Here is a 20055-nt window from a genome sequence, read left to right as displayed (position 1 = left end):
CAGAGTAAATTCATAGACGCGAGATTGTCAGGTAGAAGAGTAAATAATATGTAGATTTGTTAAAACTACTAGTTCTTCATAGGGGTAACATTTTGCAATCCCAATGAGAATGCCTATTTTGAAATACCCTCATTAACAGAGTACTGTCAAGCTTTGGAATTTTTGCTAATGTGATTGATAAGAAATGGTATTTGCATGGTTTTCTTAAAAAAAAAAAAAAGAAAAGAAAAACAACCACCAGACAAACCTTTGTTGAAGTAGAATTTACCTAAATTTCAATATAGTAAAATTTACTAATTTTAGGTTTAACCCAAGGTCACAAAAGTTTTTTTAAGAATTTAATTATTTTAGTTCTTATGTTTAGATCTATAATCCACTCACAGTTTTTAAGTATGACATAAGGGCTGAGATTCATTTTTTCCCCCAAATATTCCCTTATTCTACCCCCATGTATTATAATGAGCATCTTTTCCCCAGTGAATTGTCTGTGAACCTTTTAGAATACCAAGTGGCTTGGAGCGCCTGGCTGGCTCAGTGGGTTAGGCCGCTGCCTTCGGCTCAGGTCATGATCTCAGGGTCCTGGGATCGAGTCCCGCATCGGGCTCTCTGCTCAGCAGGGAGCCTGCTTCCCTCTCTCTCTCTCTGCCTGCCTCTCTGACTACTTGTGATTTCTCTCTGTCAAATAAATAAATAAAACCTTAAAAAAAAAATAGAATACCAAGTGGCTTGAAGTGTGGGTCCATTTCCACCAGTGTCAGACTCTGTTAGCTCAGGTTTACAGCCAGGAGGAGCAGTCTGTCTGATTATGTTCATTCTCCAATTCTTTGGCAGTTGCCTACTGTATAACGCCCAGCTTTTTAAAAATTGTTTTCTGTTAGAAGATGTCTTCCACCAGTGTTTCCCTCTGTCATTACCAGAAGATGGAAGTTCTATCACAGTGTAGATTTTAACTGGTATTTCTCATATTATGAGAAAGATTATCTTTTCATATAATTAAGGGACATTTTTATAATGTTTTTTGGGTGTCTGTTCATGTCTTTTGCCAATTTTTCTACATCATTTTTGGCTTCTCAACTGTTAATACTTCTAACAGGTTATTATTTATGTACATGGATGCAACTGAGTTTTGTATATTAATTTTATATCTTGCTAGCTTGTGAATTTCTCACTGAGTTAGTTTTATCACTGATTGTCTATGGGTTTCTGGATTATTATTATGTCATCTGCAAGCAGATGGTTTTATTTATTTTTTCCTAATTCATATGCCCCTAGTTGTTGTTCTAGTCTAATTGTATTTTCCTTTTCTGTGTGGTTTTATAGGTTTAGAAATCAATGTTACACTAGCTTCAAAAAAAAAAAAAGGAAATTTTCTTTCTTTCTTTTTTTTTTTTTTTAAATCCCTTCAGAGGATATTTATGTGGTTTTGGGATTGTCAAAGGTTTGGCTAAATTTCTCTGTAAAACTTCTGACCTGATCTTTTTCTAGAAGGTAGTTTCTTGATAACTTTATTTCTTTTATGGAAATTGATCTGCTAAACTTTCCATCTCTACTGAGGTCAGTTTTGGTAAACTGTATTTTCCTACAACAACCTTTTAATAGACGAGTTGATCCCATTCATGTTAACTGAGATAACTATACTGTGTGGTCTCAATTTGATCATATTTTGTTGAAATTACTGTGTGGATATATTACATTTATATGGGTTTATTTTGTGTGTTCCTTTTGCTTTTTAAAAAATTCCTTTTGGTGGGGCACCTGGGTGGCTCAGTGGGTTAAGCCTCTGCCTTCGGCTCAGGTTATGGTCTCAGGGTCCTGGGATAGAGCCCCACATCGGGTTCTCTGCTCAGCAGGGAGCCTGCTTCCCTCTCTCTCTGTCTGCCTCTCTGCCTATTTGTGATCTCTGTCAAATAAATAAATAAAATCTTAAAAAAAATTCTTCTGGTATTTAGGAAGATTTGTCTTTTCATTCTATAGGTTACCTTTGCATTACTACTTTTTTATAGTGCCAGAAATCTCCTCTATTTTTACCTAATTTTTTACTATTTGAAATCAGTTTTAAATGATACCTTTACTTATACAGCAAAGCAGTTATATTTTATTTCCCTCTTTTTTCTCCCCCCTTTTTCCTCTGATTTTTTAAAAAATAAATTGCATCTTTTGATTTTTTTTGTCTGACATATACTGTTAACATGTTATTCTTTTACCTGCAAACTCACTCTTATTTTGGTCTTTGCTATAAAATAACATCTGTGAGATGCTCACTCTCTGGGGAATTCTGGACAAAGTTATTAGAGTAATTTTTTGACTGGATGAAACATCGTCTCCTAAATTCTTCAGGAAAATATTCCCTGAATACTGGCACATTCCAAATGGTTTTTCTAGGGTCTTGATATGTGAAAGTCAGGTTGGCTGTATACAGTTTGGTTTACATTTTCTTTCCTTTAGTTTCTTGAAAATATTACTCTCCTATGGCCTTACTTTGCTGTGTTGAGAAGGCTGATGCTGTTAAATTCTATAGCCTTTGTAAGTTGTCTGATTTTTTTCACTTGGAGACACTGTTCATTTTCTGTTCTAACTCTGAAGCCTAGTAAGTTTACTGAATATGTCTTAGAGTTTATCTTTTTAGGTCAGATTACCTAGTACTCACTAATAGGTTTAATTAAGTCTTCTTTTATTTCTGGAATGTTTTCATGGATTATAGTTCTAAATATTAGTCTTAGTTGTTTTATTTCCTCAGGAAACTCTTTTATTTCCTTATTTCAATATCATTTTCCTCCTTATGGTGTTTTGTTGTTGTTGTTGTTTTTGATGCTTTTCATTTGTATAATTTCTTGAACAACTTACAAACTTAGTTTTCATTTCTGATATGCTTTTATCTTTTTCTTCTATTTCTTCCCTAAGTTTTACCAACTTTCATTTTATTTCTTCTTGCATTTTAAAAATATTTCTATTCTTAGTTTTTAAAAAATTTCTGTTTGAGGTGTTTTTCTTTAGTGCCAAATGCTTTGTTTGAGGATATTTAATTGAATTTGGAGTGTTGTGTTAGTTTTCTTTAGCTTTGTGGTTGAATTGTTTTGGAGAGTTTTTGTTAGAAGGAAAGCTTTAATCATATTGCCTGATTATTCAGTTGTTTTATAATAAGGGGGACAGATTTATTTATTTATTTTTTCTTATTCCATATTTTTTCCCTTGCAGAGAAAAAGTTCTTAGTTCAACAGCATGCTCTTCTGTGCAGTGTCTTCATGGATCATGTTGTTGAAGGTCATGGTGAGGGCAGATGGAAAGGAATGGTATGTCTTGTTTCTCTTTCATTTTTGCAAGATCTTTAATTTTCCCCTCTTATTTCCTTATTGTTTCATCTCCAAAGGATACTACCCTGTTTCTGTTCATTTGGTTATTCCCAGAAGCAATTATTTTCCAAGGCTGCCACTTCTGGTTGTACACTTTCTCAAGTCCTGAGAACCACTCAATACTGATCTGTGCTTAGACTCTGGCATTCATTGTTGCATATTCTTTTTGGAGGTGATTGTGTTTGTACTTCATCTAGTCGCTTTGTTTTTTCCTGATCTTTGAACAGAGTCACTGAAAGTTTACCACCTCTGTTCTTTGTATCCCAACTTCCATTAGCAGGAAGGCTGCAGGACTTTGTTGAAAATTTTTTACTCTATTTATATGTACTTTGAAGGATGTGGCATTTTACATCACAGTCATATTGAAGGTATGAGTCTTATATGATTTTACTTGCCATGTTAACTTTATGTTTTCTGGGGAGATAATGTTTGGGCAATTCAAAATCAGGTGACTGCCACTGCTCTCTAGCTATGTTCTTTTTATCTTTCTACCCTTATCAATATTTTATTTATTTGTATATCTGTTTTATAATGCCATTGTATTTATTTTATTGCAAGTGACCAAAAATCCTGTGAAGAATGATGTAAAAATAAATTACTTTTTAGTATTAAAAAGTAACAGTAACAAATGCTCTGCCTTGGAGGTTTTCTTTTCTTGTTTTATTTTTTCTGTAATATAGTCAGGTATGAGTAACAGAAGAAAAGAGAAAGGAAAAGAAAAAGAGAAAAAAAATAGAAAAGCAGTGAGATTGATCATTTGCTTCTGATAACCATGGGTATCTGCTTTTGAAAGCAATTTCTTTGAGCAATAGTAGCAAGACTTCAGCACAGATAGCTCTGAAAGTGATTGCTTTTAAGACTTATGCTATTTTATACTGTAGTATTCACATCTGTAAGGTCTGGGACATATACAGCATCACTGCTGTTTACCCACATTAACAAAAGCACGTGTCCACACACGTGCGCACGCGCACACACCCACCCCCACCCCCCCCACACAAAACATGCACTTACTTGTTTCACATTCTGGAGTTCTTCTGCCAATTGTTTCTTTTGCCTTTCTGATTCAAATAACTTTTCCTATATTTAAAAACCAGTGAATTAATAACAAATTATGAAGTATCAATGAGCCTTATTTCAAAATTTATAAATTCTACAAACATCCAATTGTTACAATCTGAAAATGTAGTTCTTAGTCACTTTTCTGGCTTTCCACATACCATTTAAAAATAATTATCTACAGTATGATTGTGATGTAAATGCATTTTCTGTTCCTTTGATTAGTCATTTTGTATAATCTCAAAATCTGAGCTCCAAAATAATTCAGTCAGGATGAAAATGTGTAAATACTAACTAAATTTTGGGCAAAAGCAATCATCACCAAAGAGCTTCCAAACTGAAGAGGATGATTATCACAACTTAGAAGTAAAGGTCTCTTAGCACACTAAAGAGGACATATGAAATTGGACTGGCTACTGTTTTTCTAATTTACCTTGTGCTTGGAAGATTATCCATACAAATGAAGATATGACTAATGTAACCAAAATATAAAATAATAATTACTGTCATAGAATAAATAATTTCACACATGTAAATTAAATGTTATCTTTGAAATTAAAATGTAAGCACATACCCTAAAATATTCAGCTTTTAAAAAATATATCGTAAATAAATCCATATTTTATTGATCTAATCAAAAATACTAAGAGTAATATAAGGACAATTTTACTATAAACTTGAGCAGAAGAATTGCTTGAAGATTAAATTGAGTGGTAAATATTCATGGCAATACTGCAATGTTTATAAGAAGCATTCTGTTTCCTGGTATATTTCAGCTCATTCTTATCTAAGATATGAAATGAAGGTATATGAAGATGAATTTAATATAGCAATCTAATGAATCTGCCACAGATCAGGAGCCAAGAAACTGCTGGCTCTCATGCTTTTATGCTCTAGCAAGTCACCTTCACTCTGTGTCCTAGTTTTTTTGCATCTGTAAATGGAAAATACATCTATTTTCATTCAGCTTTGCAAAGCAGTAGCAATCTTGAACTTTGCAGAAAGGCTTTAAGTTAAATAAAGCCCACAGCACTTTTAAAAAAATCACTCTCGTCCAATAAAAATTAGCCACTGGCATCAAATGATATTGGTTTCATTTTTATTTGAGCCTCAAATCAGGCATGAAGAATAGAGATGTTGCAAGTGATGAGAGAACACCTACACCCTCTATGAACTTCACGGAACAACCTCTGTTATCTGTGTGTGTGTAAGACAAGTAGAAATACTGAAGGTACACATGTTACCTTGAAGAAGTATTTATGGCTGTGTACACTCTTTTACATGGCAAACCAAATGGTTCTCAGCCAACAGACAGGTTTGTGGGTAAAGGAAATTATAAAATACAGAATATGCTGTATCTGGGATTTCAGGTCCTGTCACATTAGAACATGTTTAGTTACGTGACATAGACTTTAAGTGTGAACCCTGATTTATTTAAGAGCTCTTTAAGGGAGCCCTGTTTAAATGTTACATAAATGCAATTTTAAGTTAAAATTCTAATAATACTGATATTTAAATAAAATTGCAATGTATCATTAACAATGATATACATTAAGTAAATGAAAAGATCTGAGAGCCTCCAAAGGTTTTTCTTTTTTTTCTTTTGAGAGGGAGAGACAGAGAATCTTAAGAAGGCTCCACACCAAAATCAAAAGTCCAGTGCTTAACCGACTGAGCCACCCAGGCACCTCTGAAAGTTCTGATGAACCATAAAATTTAATGGCTTATGCAGAGACGGACTATATAAAATGCTGTTTTACCAAGACAGCCATCATTGGCGATGCTTTCAAAGAGAATATGAGGAAATTATTGTCAATTTATTCTTAAAACTAAATTTATGTTTTTTCATTTTTATTCTCAAGTATTATAACCAAAAATGTAGAAGTGATTTCAAAGTTGTAAAAAAAAGCCTATAAAATATTCCTTTAGTAATGGAATGTTCATACACACTTGGAAGGAACATGAATTGGTAAAGCCTTTTGAAGGGTAACTTAGTAATGTGTATAAAATTTTATGTGTCCATATCCTTTGATAAAACAATTCTACGTTCAGAAATGTATTCAGTTTGTACATTTACAATTGTACAAATTGCCCCAAGATACATCTACAAAGCTATCTATAATGAACTTATTTTTAGTAGAGGAAAACTGGAAGTAGCCTAAATATTCATCATTAAGGAACTGGCTAGGGGTGCCTGGGTGGTTCAGCCCAGGTCATGATCCCAGGGTCCTGGGATCAAGCCCTACATCCATTTTGCTGCTCAGCGGGGAGTCTGCTTGAGGATTCGTTCCCTCTACTGTGCCCCCTCCATGCCCCTCCCATGCATGAGTGCGTGCTCTCTCACTCTCTCTTTAATAAATAAATAAAATCTTAAAAGAAAAAAAAGGAGTTGGCTAGATAACCTAGGACAGAAACACTGATGATAGGAGAACCATTAAGAAGACTTTGGCAGGGGACACCTGGGTGGCTCAGTCAGGTAACCATCTGCCTTTGGCTCAGGTCATGATCCCAGGGTCCTGGGCCTGAGCCCTAAATCGGGCTTTTCTCCCTCTGCCTGCTGCTCACTCTGCTGGCTCGTCTCTCTCTCTCTCCCTCTGACAAATAAATATATAAAATCCTTAAAAAAAAAAAAGAAAAGGATTTTGGCAGATCTGCACATATTAACTCGAAAAATAGCCCAAGATATAAGGCCAACAAAGAGAAAAAAGAAATAGGAAGCAAGTTGTAAAAAAGTGTTCAATGTAAAGAGATTTACATAAAAGCTAAAATGCATATATACATTTATTTTTAGAAATATAATTGGCTGTAGAGAGAAAAAAGTCTCCGAAAGGCTATAAACAAGGTGTGTTTAACAATGGCTTCCTCTAGGGGTTGGAATTTTAAAACTAAGGCAGGAAGGAAATTTCTTCCTTTTTTGGGGAGGTGTAAAGATTTTGCTTTAATAAAAATTAAGTAAATAAACAGAGAATTTTACTTATTTCAGAAAATAATTTAAAATAATGGAAAAAAGTATTCCTATAGTGAATTAAGGGCAAATCAAGTAGTTTATATAGCTTTTCTTGAAGACTTGAAAAGTACAATGGATTTCTGTGAAAATTGCAGTATAATTTAAATTTAATATCCTATTAAAAACAGAATGAAAATATATAAAAAAAGAACCAAAATCTTAAAGTATATTTGGGGATGCTGAGTATCTTTTTCTCTTAATCATATTACCTTAATTCCAAATATTATTACCAAAACAAGAGGCCTCTGAAACATGCCGACAAACATGAAAAATGTATTTTCCAGTGAACATTTAAGGATTCAAAATTGTCATGGTTTGCTTGGTTGACTCATCTAATCTTTGTTGGTTTCTCATCTTTGCCACCCACATGAGAGCAAAAAGGTGTGTGAAGTAGCCAGATCCTCAGGTATGAGCAAAACCCACTGTCTACACTGAGTCTTACATGGGTATTGGGAAATAAAAGTAAGTAAAGAAACAAACAAACAAAAAAAGGACCCTTTAAAGGCCTGCTGAATAAATGAATTATAAAATATTTGGTATTAATATGAACATAAATAATATTTGATAATTTATAATACTATTTTTCCGTTTCTTTTTTCTCAACAAAACATAAGGAGGCGAAATTGGAGATTACCTTGAGCATATTCACTTCCTCTAAGGCATCATTTCTTTCACGCTTAAGCCTTTCTATTTCATCTGCCTCTAAGGAATCACAGGGAAGAAGCTGTCAATATTAAAACATAAGAAAAAAGTTATGCATTAGATGCTAATTATGAGAACTAGCATAAAAACCCTTTTTGCATTTTAATAACCAAATTTATTTTGTTACTTTGGAGTCATCTGATTAGATGAAAGAGAATGTTAAAGCAATCTGGGGTAACTTGATTTAAGCTTGAGTTTGCACTGCTGTTATTTATAACAGAATCTAGATGATTATAAGGTATACATACTGTGTTGTCACCTTTATGTCATCAATTTTAACAATATAATTTCCCTTAAAGGTCCAAATTCTACGCTTGTGTTTATGATGTCAAAAAGACTTCAGGAGATCGGGAGAGAAACAAACCACAAGAGACTCTTAATCTCACAAAACAAACTGAGGGTTGCTGGGGGGAGATGGGGTATAGAGTATGGTTGGGTTATGGACATTGGGGGGGTATGTGCTATGGTGAGTGCTATGAAGTGTAAGCCTGACGATTCACAGACCTGTACCCCTGAGGCAAATAATATACTATATGTTAATAAAAATAATTAATTAAAAATTTTTAAAAAATAATAAAAAAAAGACTTTATGAGTTATCAACATAAACTACTCCCCAAAATATCCACCCCATGTACATGGCATCTGAGGCTAGCAAAACACTGGACATTATCAGCCAAGAGAATTTGTGTGAACCCAGTAAAGGTCACTGATTAATTCCACACCTTGTTTTAACTATATGAAATGCAATGTTAACAGCCGAGCAGCTTTCAAAGATTCAAGCACAGAAACTGTAGACTGAAGGTAATATTAATAATTCAGGCCCAAGTGAACAACCACCACCACAAAATAGCAGAGATGGCAATTCCTCTTCTCTTACTGCTAGCATGATCTGACAGTCAATTATAAGGTAAAAAAAAACAATGACAATCTAATCAGAGATAAAAATCCAAGTCCAATTATAGCCATCTTATATGTATAAATTATAACAGAACTAAAAAAATGTACAGAAAATATAATTTAAAGGATTATGTGGAGAAAATGATTGCTTTACAAGTATGGGCTTAAGGCAGAGCCTTTCAGACAGGAGAGATGAATGCAGAGTGACAAAAGATAATAAAAATCATTAATGATAGGGGTGCCTGGTGGTTAAGCTTCTGCCTTCAGTTCAGATCATGACCCCGGATCACGACGGGCTCCCTGCTCAGCAGAAAACCTACTCCTCCCTCCTTCTCCGCCCTTCCCACTCTCTCTCTCCACCCCTACTTGTACGTACTCTCACTCTCTCTGATATACAAATAAAATCTTAAAAACAAATTAATGGTATCACATTTATTACGAACTTACTATGTGCAGACACACTGTTAAGGGCCACATACATTCAATACTATATCCTTCCTATAACCTTGTCTCCATTTAGCAGAGGAGGAAACAGGCTCAGGTTAGCAACTTATGTAAGGTTTCACAGCTAATAAATGGCCACCCCAAGATTCCCACAGAAGTCTGATGTTAGTCAGATTTTTACTAACTGCCCAAGAGAAATCATGACGGAATAGATACAATAAATGCAGGTTTGATTTCTAAATCCTAGCATAACTGAAGTAAGAGCCATTCCTCAATTTTGGGGGGAGAAATATTTTTCCTGCACACTACTGTTTCCTTTGGTCCTGACAGTTACCTTTGAGTATCTATTTGTTTCACAATTTACGTCATCACATCATCTTCATCTGTCTCTGTTACTCTACCCTTTCTTGAGTACTCAACACCCACTCCTAGAATTCATTCTTATACTGTTTAGGATTAGTTTTTAAGACATTTTCAAATGTAACAATATTTCCCGAAGTATGTTCTAAAGGATATTAACTAGGTTTGCACAAAAGCCAAACTGAGTGGTGGGGACGATGGCAGCGGACCCTGTGGTCAGGTAAATTTGAGAAATGTTAGGATTTAGAAAAAAAATGAACTTCTTTCCTGCAAGGCTTCCAACATCCATAATAATTTGCTAACGAGCATTTTTAATATCCCCAAAGGAAATAAAATTTAATAACTTGTTGCTTTTCCTCAAGTTATTTGGCCATACCCTTGACCACTACACCTTTATTTATTTAAAGATTTTTGTTTATTTATTTGACAGACAGAGATTACAAGTAGGCATAGAGGCAGGCAGAGAGAGAGGGGGAAGCAGGCTCCTAGGACCCTGAGACCATGACCTGTGCCAAAGACAAAGGCTTAATCACTAAGCCACCCAGGTGTCCCACCTTTATTTATTTTGTGGCACCTCACTTGACTAATGTCTGCAAATACAAAGTGTTCTGGGAAACACTGCTACTCAATATTCAGATAAGCCTATTGTTATCTTGCATGCTACCTAAATGTGAAATAACTCAAAAGTTTAAATAAGAATCTAGATAACAGAGCTAATTATATATATATATATATATATATATATATATATATATATATATTTTTTTTTTTTTTTTTTTTACTAAGTGAAATTATAGACAGGGATTTTAGGGATGCGATTAAAAACTTCTGAGCTTAAAACATGGTGGCAAATCATATAGAAAATGGCGCATAGTACCATTTTAGGAGGCAAAACACTAGGCTTCAACAATCACAGAACAAACTATAACTTAAAAACAAACAAAACAATATGTGTTATAATTCTATTGCTATTTTGGGCTAAGCAGTGAAAACTTATAGCCAGAGAACCAGTCATAGATGGTACCTGTGAATTCTGTGAAAAGCCTCTCTGTGCTCAGTCATATGTTAATAAGAGTTTGAATATGCTTCAAATAAGCAAGCAGCAGATGAAATGAATTTTTGCTATTTAATCTCAAAGGATTCAGACAGATAATTGTTTTCTAACCTCCTTCCAGTTCTTGGACTGTTCCCTTACCTTTCTCCATTCCTTTCCTGTCTGGTTCTCCCAGTATCATTTATGACCCTCAGGTCCTCCAACCTCTGAAACACCCCGTAAATAACACTGTAAATCATTTCTACTCTACTCTGGATAGCTACTATTTTACTGTTCTCATTCTGAAACTCAACTCATCTTCAACAGAACAATAAAGTCTGTTTAAGGTCAATTTTTCCCTCCTAGATGAAAGCCTTCTATTAGAAACCCATTCAATTTCCTCCTTTCCTTAAAGTTTCTGTATATTCCCTTATTTTCTCCTTCCTTTCTCTTGCTCCCTCCTTTAACTTCTTATAATTTGCTTAATAAATCTTTCCTCCTGTCCCCACATTTTGAAAATAATTATGTTCAATGTCAGTAGTTAACCTAACATTTGACAAAATAAATGTACCCCTCCATCAACTTTTCTTCTCTGTTTCATGGAACATTGCTTAAGCCATCTGTCTTTGAAATTTTCTCTTCCCTAGGTTTTTGATATCCCACCATCTCCCCTAACCTTCAGAATATTTAGGCTGTTTCTAATGACTTAATTTTATTTCCACTCCTTAAATGGGAGAGGGGAGGTCCTCCAAAGTTTGTTCCTTTCTCCCTTTTTCTCTATAAGCTCTCCCTGAGTGCTCACATTCACTGCCTCACTTCAACCATCACTCTCCAAATAATTCCCAAACCCCCTTTGTGTCCAATTCCTTACTTCCAATGGCTTTTTGATTATTTACACCTGTCAGCATATTGAATTTACTCTTTAAAATCCAACTACCATCGTCTCCACTTACTTCCCTACTTTTACTGATAGCCAACCCATTATTAATCATCCGAATCAAAACTCTCAGTTATCTTTAACTCATTCTCCCTTGGTTCTTACACCCAAATGCAAGTCTCAATGGTAATACACTTATTATTATATTACATATAATTATATATATAATTATATACATTATATATAAAATGTTATATATATTATTATACCTATTATATATATTATATATAATATTATATACCTGTCTCTCTATTCCTTCCCATTATCCTCAACTTCACCATAGTTTAGTTCTTAATATTCTGTATTTGGAAACAAGTGGGAAGACCCTTTGCCCACTATCCAGGCTACCTACCACCAGTTTCATTCCCTTCCAAGATAACCAACACTATTACAAGATTATCATTTCTAATTACTTTGATCATGTCATAAAATTCTCCCTAATGGCTCTTCATTGGTGACTAGTACAGTATAACCTTCTAAGTGTAATATTTGCCCTTTTAGGCCTAACTCCCTTCACTGATCTGCATGTACTCACTTTAAAAAAAAAAAAAAACTAGATACTCTCTACTTACCATCACATTATATATATACATTTTTATTCATGCTAATTCTCTTAGCACGTTCCATCCACTTCTTAAGCAGATAAAATCCTGTATATCATTTAAAACTCATTCAAATGCCAAGTCTGTTAGGAATCTTCTCTAAATATTTTGAGCTCTGTTAGTACTACGGCCTTATCTTGCAATGCTACAGTTTTTTAAACTATAATTATTTGTGTATATGCCTTTCTATACGTAATACCCTTAAGTTCCTTGAGGGACAGGCTTGAGTTTTGTTTTAATAATATACTGGAGCAGCTAACACAATGCCACACGCTGGGGTTGTTCAATGTATATATCTAATGTTTTACAGAGCAGTACATACTGCTACATATAGTGAGAGATGCCTTTTCTATCATGACCCCGGTATAAGTGAAACATTACTCATGCACACACAATTCACTATATTTTCCACTTTATTCTCTCACTTGTTAAAATGGGGGTTGCGATCCACCAAACTGATTTAGCAAGAAACCAAACTGTGAAAAGTCTACTTTAGGGAATTTACAGTGTTCTCTCTGTGATTTTAAGATAATCCCTGTATGATATTTAATTAGGATGGTAAACTCACCATATTATTATGATAGACTCAAGTCTGTGGTTGCTAGGTTTAGAATTCTTCTAAATCTAGGCTCCAACCTTGCTTTTCTGTAGGTAACCTTGCCCCAGCCACAGGTATAGCATGGTGTGAATTTTTAATATAGCAATGATGATTATAATCATAGTAGGATAATTACATTTTTAGAATTAAATGCTGTATTATTCCAAAATGAGCTTTTTGTTTTTTGGGTTTTGTCAGCTAAACAAAAGTAGGACTGACTTAGACTGACCCAGCAATTCTTCCTTCTTGAAACATGGCATCTCAGGAAATCTTACGAGTCAGGTGAAATGATGAACAAAAGAAGCTCATCACGAAAGAGTATCTACTGGGTGATTCTATTTATTAAGACGTTCAAGAACAGGCAAAAGTAATCTACACTCATATAAGTCGGGAGAGCGGTTCCATTGTGAAGATGGGAGTGGTGGCTAACTGGGACAAAGTTGATACAATGGAGTCTTTGGAGTGGGGATTATACACAAGATACTAATAGAAATTCATCACGTCATACACTTGAGATTTTTACACTTCACAGGGTGTCCATTATGCTTCAGCAAAAATATTTAAAAAAAAATAAATTAAAGAGAAGACAAGCCAGAAAAAGAAAACACAAGTAAAAAACAGCCATCCCTAACAGATGGATTACAAAGATTTGACTCTGTTGTTTCTGACAAGATGGTTGAGGGGTAACCATAGTGGAATTTCCCTACTTTCACAGACTGTCAGCGTCCTCAACCACAGATCAATTGATACTTCAGATGGGGCACTATGGTGATTTTTTTCAACAACAACAACAGAAAGTTTAGGAATACTAATACAATATTAAGATATTTTTCATTTGTTTCTGATGAGCTACTTGACAAGCAGTGATTTTTATAGTATTTTTCAAACTGTGGTAGATGGCCCATTAGTGAGTTTTAGGTCCAAATATTTAATGAAATAGAACTGAATATTAAATAACAATGCAATGATGTGGAAAATGGAAGTATTACATCGAGACTTTTGCTTCAGTTATATATATAAGTGTGGTAAAGTAAAAGGTATTCTTATTATGGATTCAGGTGGAAAAAGAAGGGTAACATTTTATGGGGATATCTTCTACATGTTGACAAGCAGAACACAACAAAGGAAACCTTATAAACTGATACAATGACAATTGCGCAACATTTTGATCTGAAGCCACAGACAGGAAATTATTGGCATGCAGAAGACCTTGCACAATTACCACTGCCACTTGGCTTTTGTCATCAAAGTATCACAGACTTAATACACTTTTATCTGCCCTAAAATCACTGGCTAGAAAGGAAGTAAGTTACTAATTCAGAGCACCAGTATTTTTTGCAGCTGCTGAGCAACCTTTGCACGCTCACCCAAAGTCCTCTAAATTCCCCGTTTCCCTTATGTTAGTAAGCCACCCAACCTCCACTGTTGCCTTTCCTTATCAAAAGTGGGGACAGTAGCTTTGAGAACTGTTTGGCAGTAAGAAAACAATCCTCTGCTGTCAACATCAGCTAGGAAAATACAGAACACCTTAAAGAGCAGAAGAGAAACAGTGCTCTTACAGGGTCAGTTTTCCTACCTTAAATGCTACTAAATCAGTTCTGATAAATCAGTGCCTCAATTCTAGAAGACTGGGTGATCTCCCAAAGGTTTCCAAATCCCTAGATCACGAGAATTCTCATTCTCAATGATATGAACTCTGATTTATTGCTCCTGTGATGGCAAAATGGGATAGCCATTTTGGAAGAAGGTTTGATGGTTTCTTATAAAACTAAACGTCTTCTTACTATATGAAGAAGCAATTGGGCTCCTTGATATCTACCCAAAGGAGTTGAAAACGTACGTTCACACAAAACCTGCAAATGGATGTTTATAGTAGCTTTATTTACAATTTGCCAAAACTTGAAGGCAAACAAACGTCCTTCAATAGGTAAATGGATAAACTGCGGTACATTCAGATAATGAAATATTAATCAGCAAAGAAAAGACATGAAAAGATACAAAGGAACCTTAAATGCATTTTACTAAGTGGAAAGCCAATCTGAAAAGGCTACATACTGTATGACATTATAGAAAGGGCAAACTATGAAGACAGTAAGAGGATCGGTGATTGCCGGGGTGAGGGGTGCAGGTGTGGAGAGATGAACAGGCAGCGCACAGGAGTAAAAATCAGAGTGGTAAAAATACTACCTATGGGGGCGCCTGGGTGGCTCAGTGGATTAAGCCTCTGCCTTTGGCTCAGGTCATGGTCTCAGGGTCCTGGGATCGAGCCCCACTTCGGGATTTCTGCTCAGCAGGGAGCCTGCTTCCCTCTCTCTCTGCCTGCCTCTCTGCCTATTTGTGATCTCTGTCAAATAAATAAATAAAATCTTAAAAAAAAATACTACGTATGATATCATAATGATGGATACATGTCATTTTATATTTGTTCAAACTCACATAGAATGTACAGCACCCAGAGTGAACCATAATCTAAACTATGAACTCCAGGTGATAATGATATGTCAATGCAGGTTCATCAACTGTAACATTGTACCACAATCTGGTGCAGGGTGTTGATAATGAAGGGGGCTATGCCTGTGTTGGGGCCGAGGGCAGGTAGGAAATCTCCCTACCTTTCCCTCAGTTTTGCTGTGAACCTAAAAATGCTCTAAAAAATGAAGTCTTAAAAACAAAAAAAAGACACCATTTATTATAAAGGCAAGAAAGTGAAAGGTAACTAGAAACATAACAAAAGATTAATAAAGCTCATATTGGGAAAAATATATCAGATGTATTATTTGCTATTCAAGAAGATAAAATTAAGAAGTCAAAACATGCTTGCAGGTAGGAAGACTTAGATTTATAAAAATGTTGTTTCTTTCCAAAATAATGTAGAAATTTAGTATAGTAAGGTTTTTGCTAGAATTTATTTGGACAAGAAAAAAGATTAGCCAAAGCAATATTTAAAAGGAAGAACAAAGTGGAAGAATGCATTATTAGATATCAATATGTATCTTTTTATTATTTTTTATTATGTTATGTTAGTAACCATATAGTATGTCAGTACAAAAGAATCTAAAAATGCCCATGGAAATATGGAAATCTTGTAAATGGCAGAGCTGGACTGCAATAATTCATCCCCTGAAATATGATTATATTTTAAAAGTTACCTTTATGAAAATAATTGATGAAAATTTATATATTTGTATTTTTGATTGTGTACCAATAAGGCAGAATTACTACTCAATTCAGAAGAAAATTTTAATGTCAGAGCTTATGAATACAGTAAATTAAAACAAATACATTTTAATTATCTAAATTTTTACAACAGAATATGATCAATGACTGATTTTTCTCAATGACTGATTTTTAAGTATACCACATTTTTAAATATTTATTTATATTTATTTATAACTTCAGTATACTATATTCCTGAAATTATATCAAGATAATATTCTAGGGGTAACATAGAATAAAAATAAAAGCAAGAAAAAAGGAAAGATGATAAATTTCTCAGAAGAATTCATGAATGAATTTTCTTTTAAATAAAATGATTATGAGTACCAAAAACTATAGTAGTTAGATTCCATTAGATACATTTAGAGGGTTATATAACAGTTTTTTTTTTTTTAAAGAGAAATATTTATAGTCATGGGAAACCAAAACACCAACAAAAAGAGAAGTGGTATCACTTTATGATTAGATTGAGTTGATTTTAAGGCAGGAAACATCCTAGAGATGAAGAGATTCAATGTCCTCTCAGGATATAACAATTCTAAAATCATAATATACCTATAATACAGCCTAGGATATGGAAAGTAAAAAATTAGCAGAACTAAGGGAAACTTTAAAATGAAATGCCTCTTGCTCAATAACTGATAATAAAAGAAGATAAGAAATGAAAAAGGAAATAGAAAATTTGGGAGAAAACAAAAAGGGGAACAGAAAATTTGAATGACATGATTAACAACCTTGACCTAATTTATATACAGGGAACACTAACACTATACTCACTTTAGGGCAGAACAGACTGCTTTTCAAAAGATGGGAAATAGTCTATAAAATTGACTATATGCTGAATATATGGTCAAAGGATTAATACCATGGAGAATGTGCTTCTGACTTCAGTGAAGGACACTAGAAATCAGCAACCGGAAGGGAACTATATTACTAGAAAATGTCTAAAACAGTTCAAAATAAGAGTCAAAGAAGCAATGACAATAGAAATATTACATACTGAATGATAATTCAAATATGATCTATAGAAATCTGTGGCTGTGATAACTTTGTAAAAATTGTGTAGTACCGTCTATGAGATAAAAAGGAGTTTCACAAAAATAATCAAACCTAAAAAAATTCCGTTATTTTTTTATCTTCTTATTTCTTTATTTTTTTTAAAAAAGATTTTACTTATTTATTTGAAATACAGAGATCACAAGTAGGCAGAGAGGCAGGCAGAGAGAGAGAGAGGAGGAAGCAGGCTCCTCGCAGAGCAGAGAGCCTGATGCGGGGATCGATCCCAGGACCCTGGGATCACAACCTGAGCTGAAGGCAGAGGCTCCAACCCACTGAGCCACCCAGGCAACCCCTGTGTTATTTTTTTAAACAAATTTTAGTATCTTGATGAAAGGGAACATTTTCTAGGAAAATCTCCATTAACAGAATTATTCAGGAAAAGGACAAAAACTTGAATAAAATAATCCTAGAAGACATTTAAAAAATAGGAACTATCTCCTCTTCCAAAAAGACCTAGGCCTAGACCATCTGGCATATGAAACACTTTCAAACCTTAAAGGAAGAGATAAAGTTTCTATTATGTAAGCTCTTGCAGAAAAACAGAAATGGCATAAATTTATTTACAAATTTAAAAATGTTTAAGTAATTTTTAAGTAGATATATTATAAACCTTATTTATTAAATAAGGTAATGCTAGCTTCTTTTAAAAAATTAAAAATATAAAATGGCTCAAATATCATGAAAAAGTTTTTTGGTCACTTTTGTAGCTCCTATTACAACAGTAAATCTGAAAAAAGGTAAAATTTTGTGGGAGACAAAATGTAATTAACTTAAAATGACTACCTAGAAGAGGAGCCTGAGTGGCTCAGTGGGTTAAGCCTCTGTCCCTCTGCCTTCGGCTCAGGTCATGACCCCAGGGTCCTGGGACCAAGCCCCACATTGGGCTCCCGGCTCAGCAGGAAGCCTGCTTCTCCGTCTGCCTTTGCCTGCCTCTCTGCCTGCTTGTGTGCTCTTTCCCTCTCTCTGACAAATAAATAAATAAAATCTAAAAAAAAAAAAAAAAAGAAAGAAAGAGAGAAAATATAATTGCTAAAAAAAATCCCATTTCCAATAGCAATAAAACTATAACATACCTATTCAGACTAACAAGAAATATTTAAGACAATATGAAGCAAGATACAATTTTCTCTTTCCAAAATATCAACAAACACCTAAATGAATGGGGAAAATAAACCATGTTAATCTCTCCCGAACTACTCTCTAAATACAATGCAATTCCAATTTTAAAAAGTCCCGATTAAATTTTTATTACCACAGCAAAAATGATTCTAAAGACCAACTAGAAGATCAAAGCCAAGAAGTTAAAAAGAAAAAAATCAAGGACTTAGCCTACCACATAGCAACAAACCTAGAAATAAATGCCTAGAATAATTAAAATAGTAATGTACTGGCAGAGAGAAATCATCAATGGAACAGAGCAGTGAGTCTAGAACAGATCTGTGTAATAGAGATTTAGTATAGGATAAAGTCTATATTTCAAATAAGTGGCAAAAATGAAGAAGGACAGTTACTAAGTAAATGATGGTGGAACAAGGGCTAGTGGTTATGTCTCTGGAGCCCTAACTCATGCACAGACAAGAACAGATTTTTTTTTTTTTTACAATGGAATACTATGCAGCCATCAAAAGAAATGAAATCTTGCCATTTGCGACAAGAACAGATTTTGAGTGAACTAAATACATAAATTGGGAAGACCTTCCTGAATGATACAATAACACAGAAACTCCATAATGAAAAGGCCTGAAAAATCTCATATATAAATATAAATGTCATAAATGTCAAAGTTCTTTTTTTAGGATTTATTTATTTTGAGAGACAGAGAGTGGGGGAGAGAATGGATGGGGGAGGGGCAAGGCAGAGGGAGAGAGAGAATCTTCAAGCAGATTCCTCATTGAGTACAGAGTCTAAAGGGGGGCTCAATCCCAGGATCCTGAGAGCATGACCCGAGCCAAAATCAAGAGTCAGACGCTTAACTGACTGAGCCACCCAGGCACCCCTAAATGCCAAAGTTCTGTAGAACAAAGGATGTGTGAAGTCAACACCTTCACAATTATATTTTACGTAAAGCACAGAAAAGGCAAAAGAGGAGGCAAAAGAATACTTAAGATCACGACCTGAGTCAAAACTAGGAGTCAAATGCTTAAGGGACTGAGGCCACGCAGGCACGCCTTCCTTCATGTTAATCTGGAGGCTGATGTATAAGGATGGTTCAGACTGTAAAAATTTCAGAGGGTATACACTTTAGGGTACTTTCTGTGATAAATTTAGGGAGGACTAACATGAGGAAATACTGAAAGAGGAGGGACAGAAGAGATTAAGATGAAATTTTACTTTTGATTTTAAATTAATATGTGTTTGCTATATGAAGAAGTATCTGTTATTTGCATAATTTTTTAAAAGTGAAAAATGAGAAAAAAAGGCTACATATATGACATATAGCAGTCAAGACTTAGGATCCAGGCACAATCAAGACACTTTCATAAGGCATACCCTACCTGTGAATCTAATATGCTGGAAATTTCACGTGCACTGACATTCACTTCATCCAACTGCAAGCAAAACAAGTTTCTGGCAACCTGGACAAAATCTGAAATGGAATGCACTTCAGTAGGAACATGACATTTAACCTCATCTAAATACATCTTACCTTTTTCTAAATGAAGTTGAAGCTATGCGTGATAACTAACACTTTAAACTTAACTTTTCAGTGGATTACCTCAAAGTGGTATTAACTGAAGCGACAGAAATACAGCCTCAAATAAAAAGTGAGAGATACACTGGTTTTAACTA

General features: G+C 34.4%; 1 protein-coding gene across 3 annotated transcripts in view; it reads right to left on the bottom strand.

Annotated features, from left to right (window-relative positions):
* Window positions 1-20055, bottom strand: part of STXBP4 (syntaxin binding protein 4) — a 165576-nt gene that overhangs the window by 99405 nt on the left and 46116 nt on the right. For all 3 annotated transcript variants that reach the window (XM_004747367.3, XM_013053675.2, XM_004747368.3), the window contains exons 10-12: window positions 19761-19852; window positions 8051-8140; window positions 4365-4430 (exon numbers count right to left, since the gene is read on the bottom strand). In XM_004747367.3, the coding sequence (XP_004747424.1) occupies window positions 4365-4430; window positions 8051-8140; window positions 19761-19852 (248 nt within the window). The remainder of the gene's footprint in view (window positions 1-4364; window positions 4431-8050; window positions 8141-19760; window positions 19853-20055) is intronic.

Source organism: Mustela putorius, unplaced genomic scaffold (genome assembly GCF_011764305.1).
Source record: "Mustela putorius furo isolate JIRA1106 unplaced genomic scaffold, ASM1176430v1.1 tig00003962_pilon_pilon_pilon, whole genome shotgun sequence".
In the NCBI taxonomy this organism is placed as follows: Eukaryota; Metazoa; Chordata; class Mammalia; order Carnivora; family Mustelidae; genus Mustela; species Mustela putorius.
This window is presented reverse-complemented; position numbering and strand designations above follow the sequence as displayed.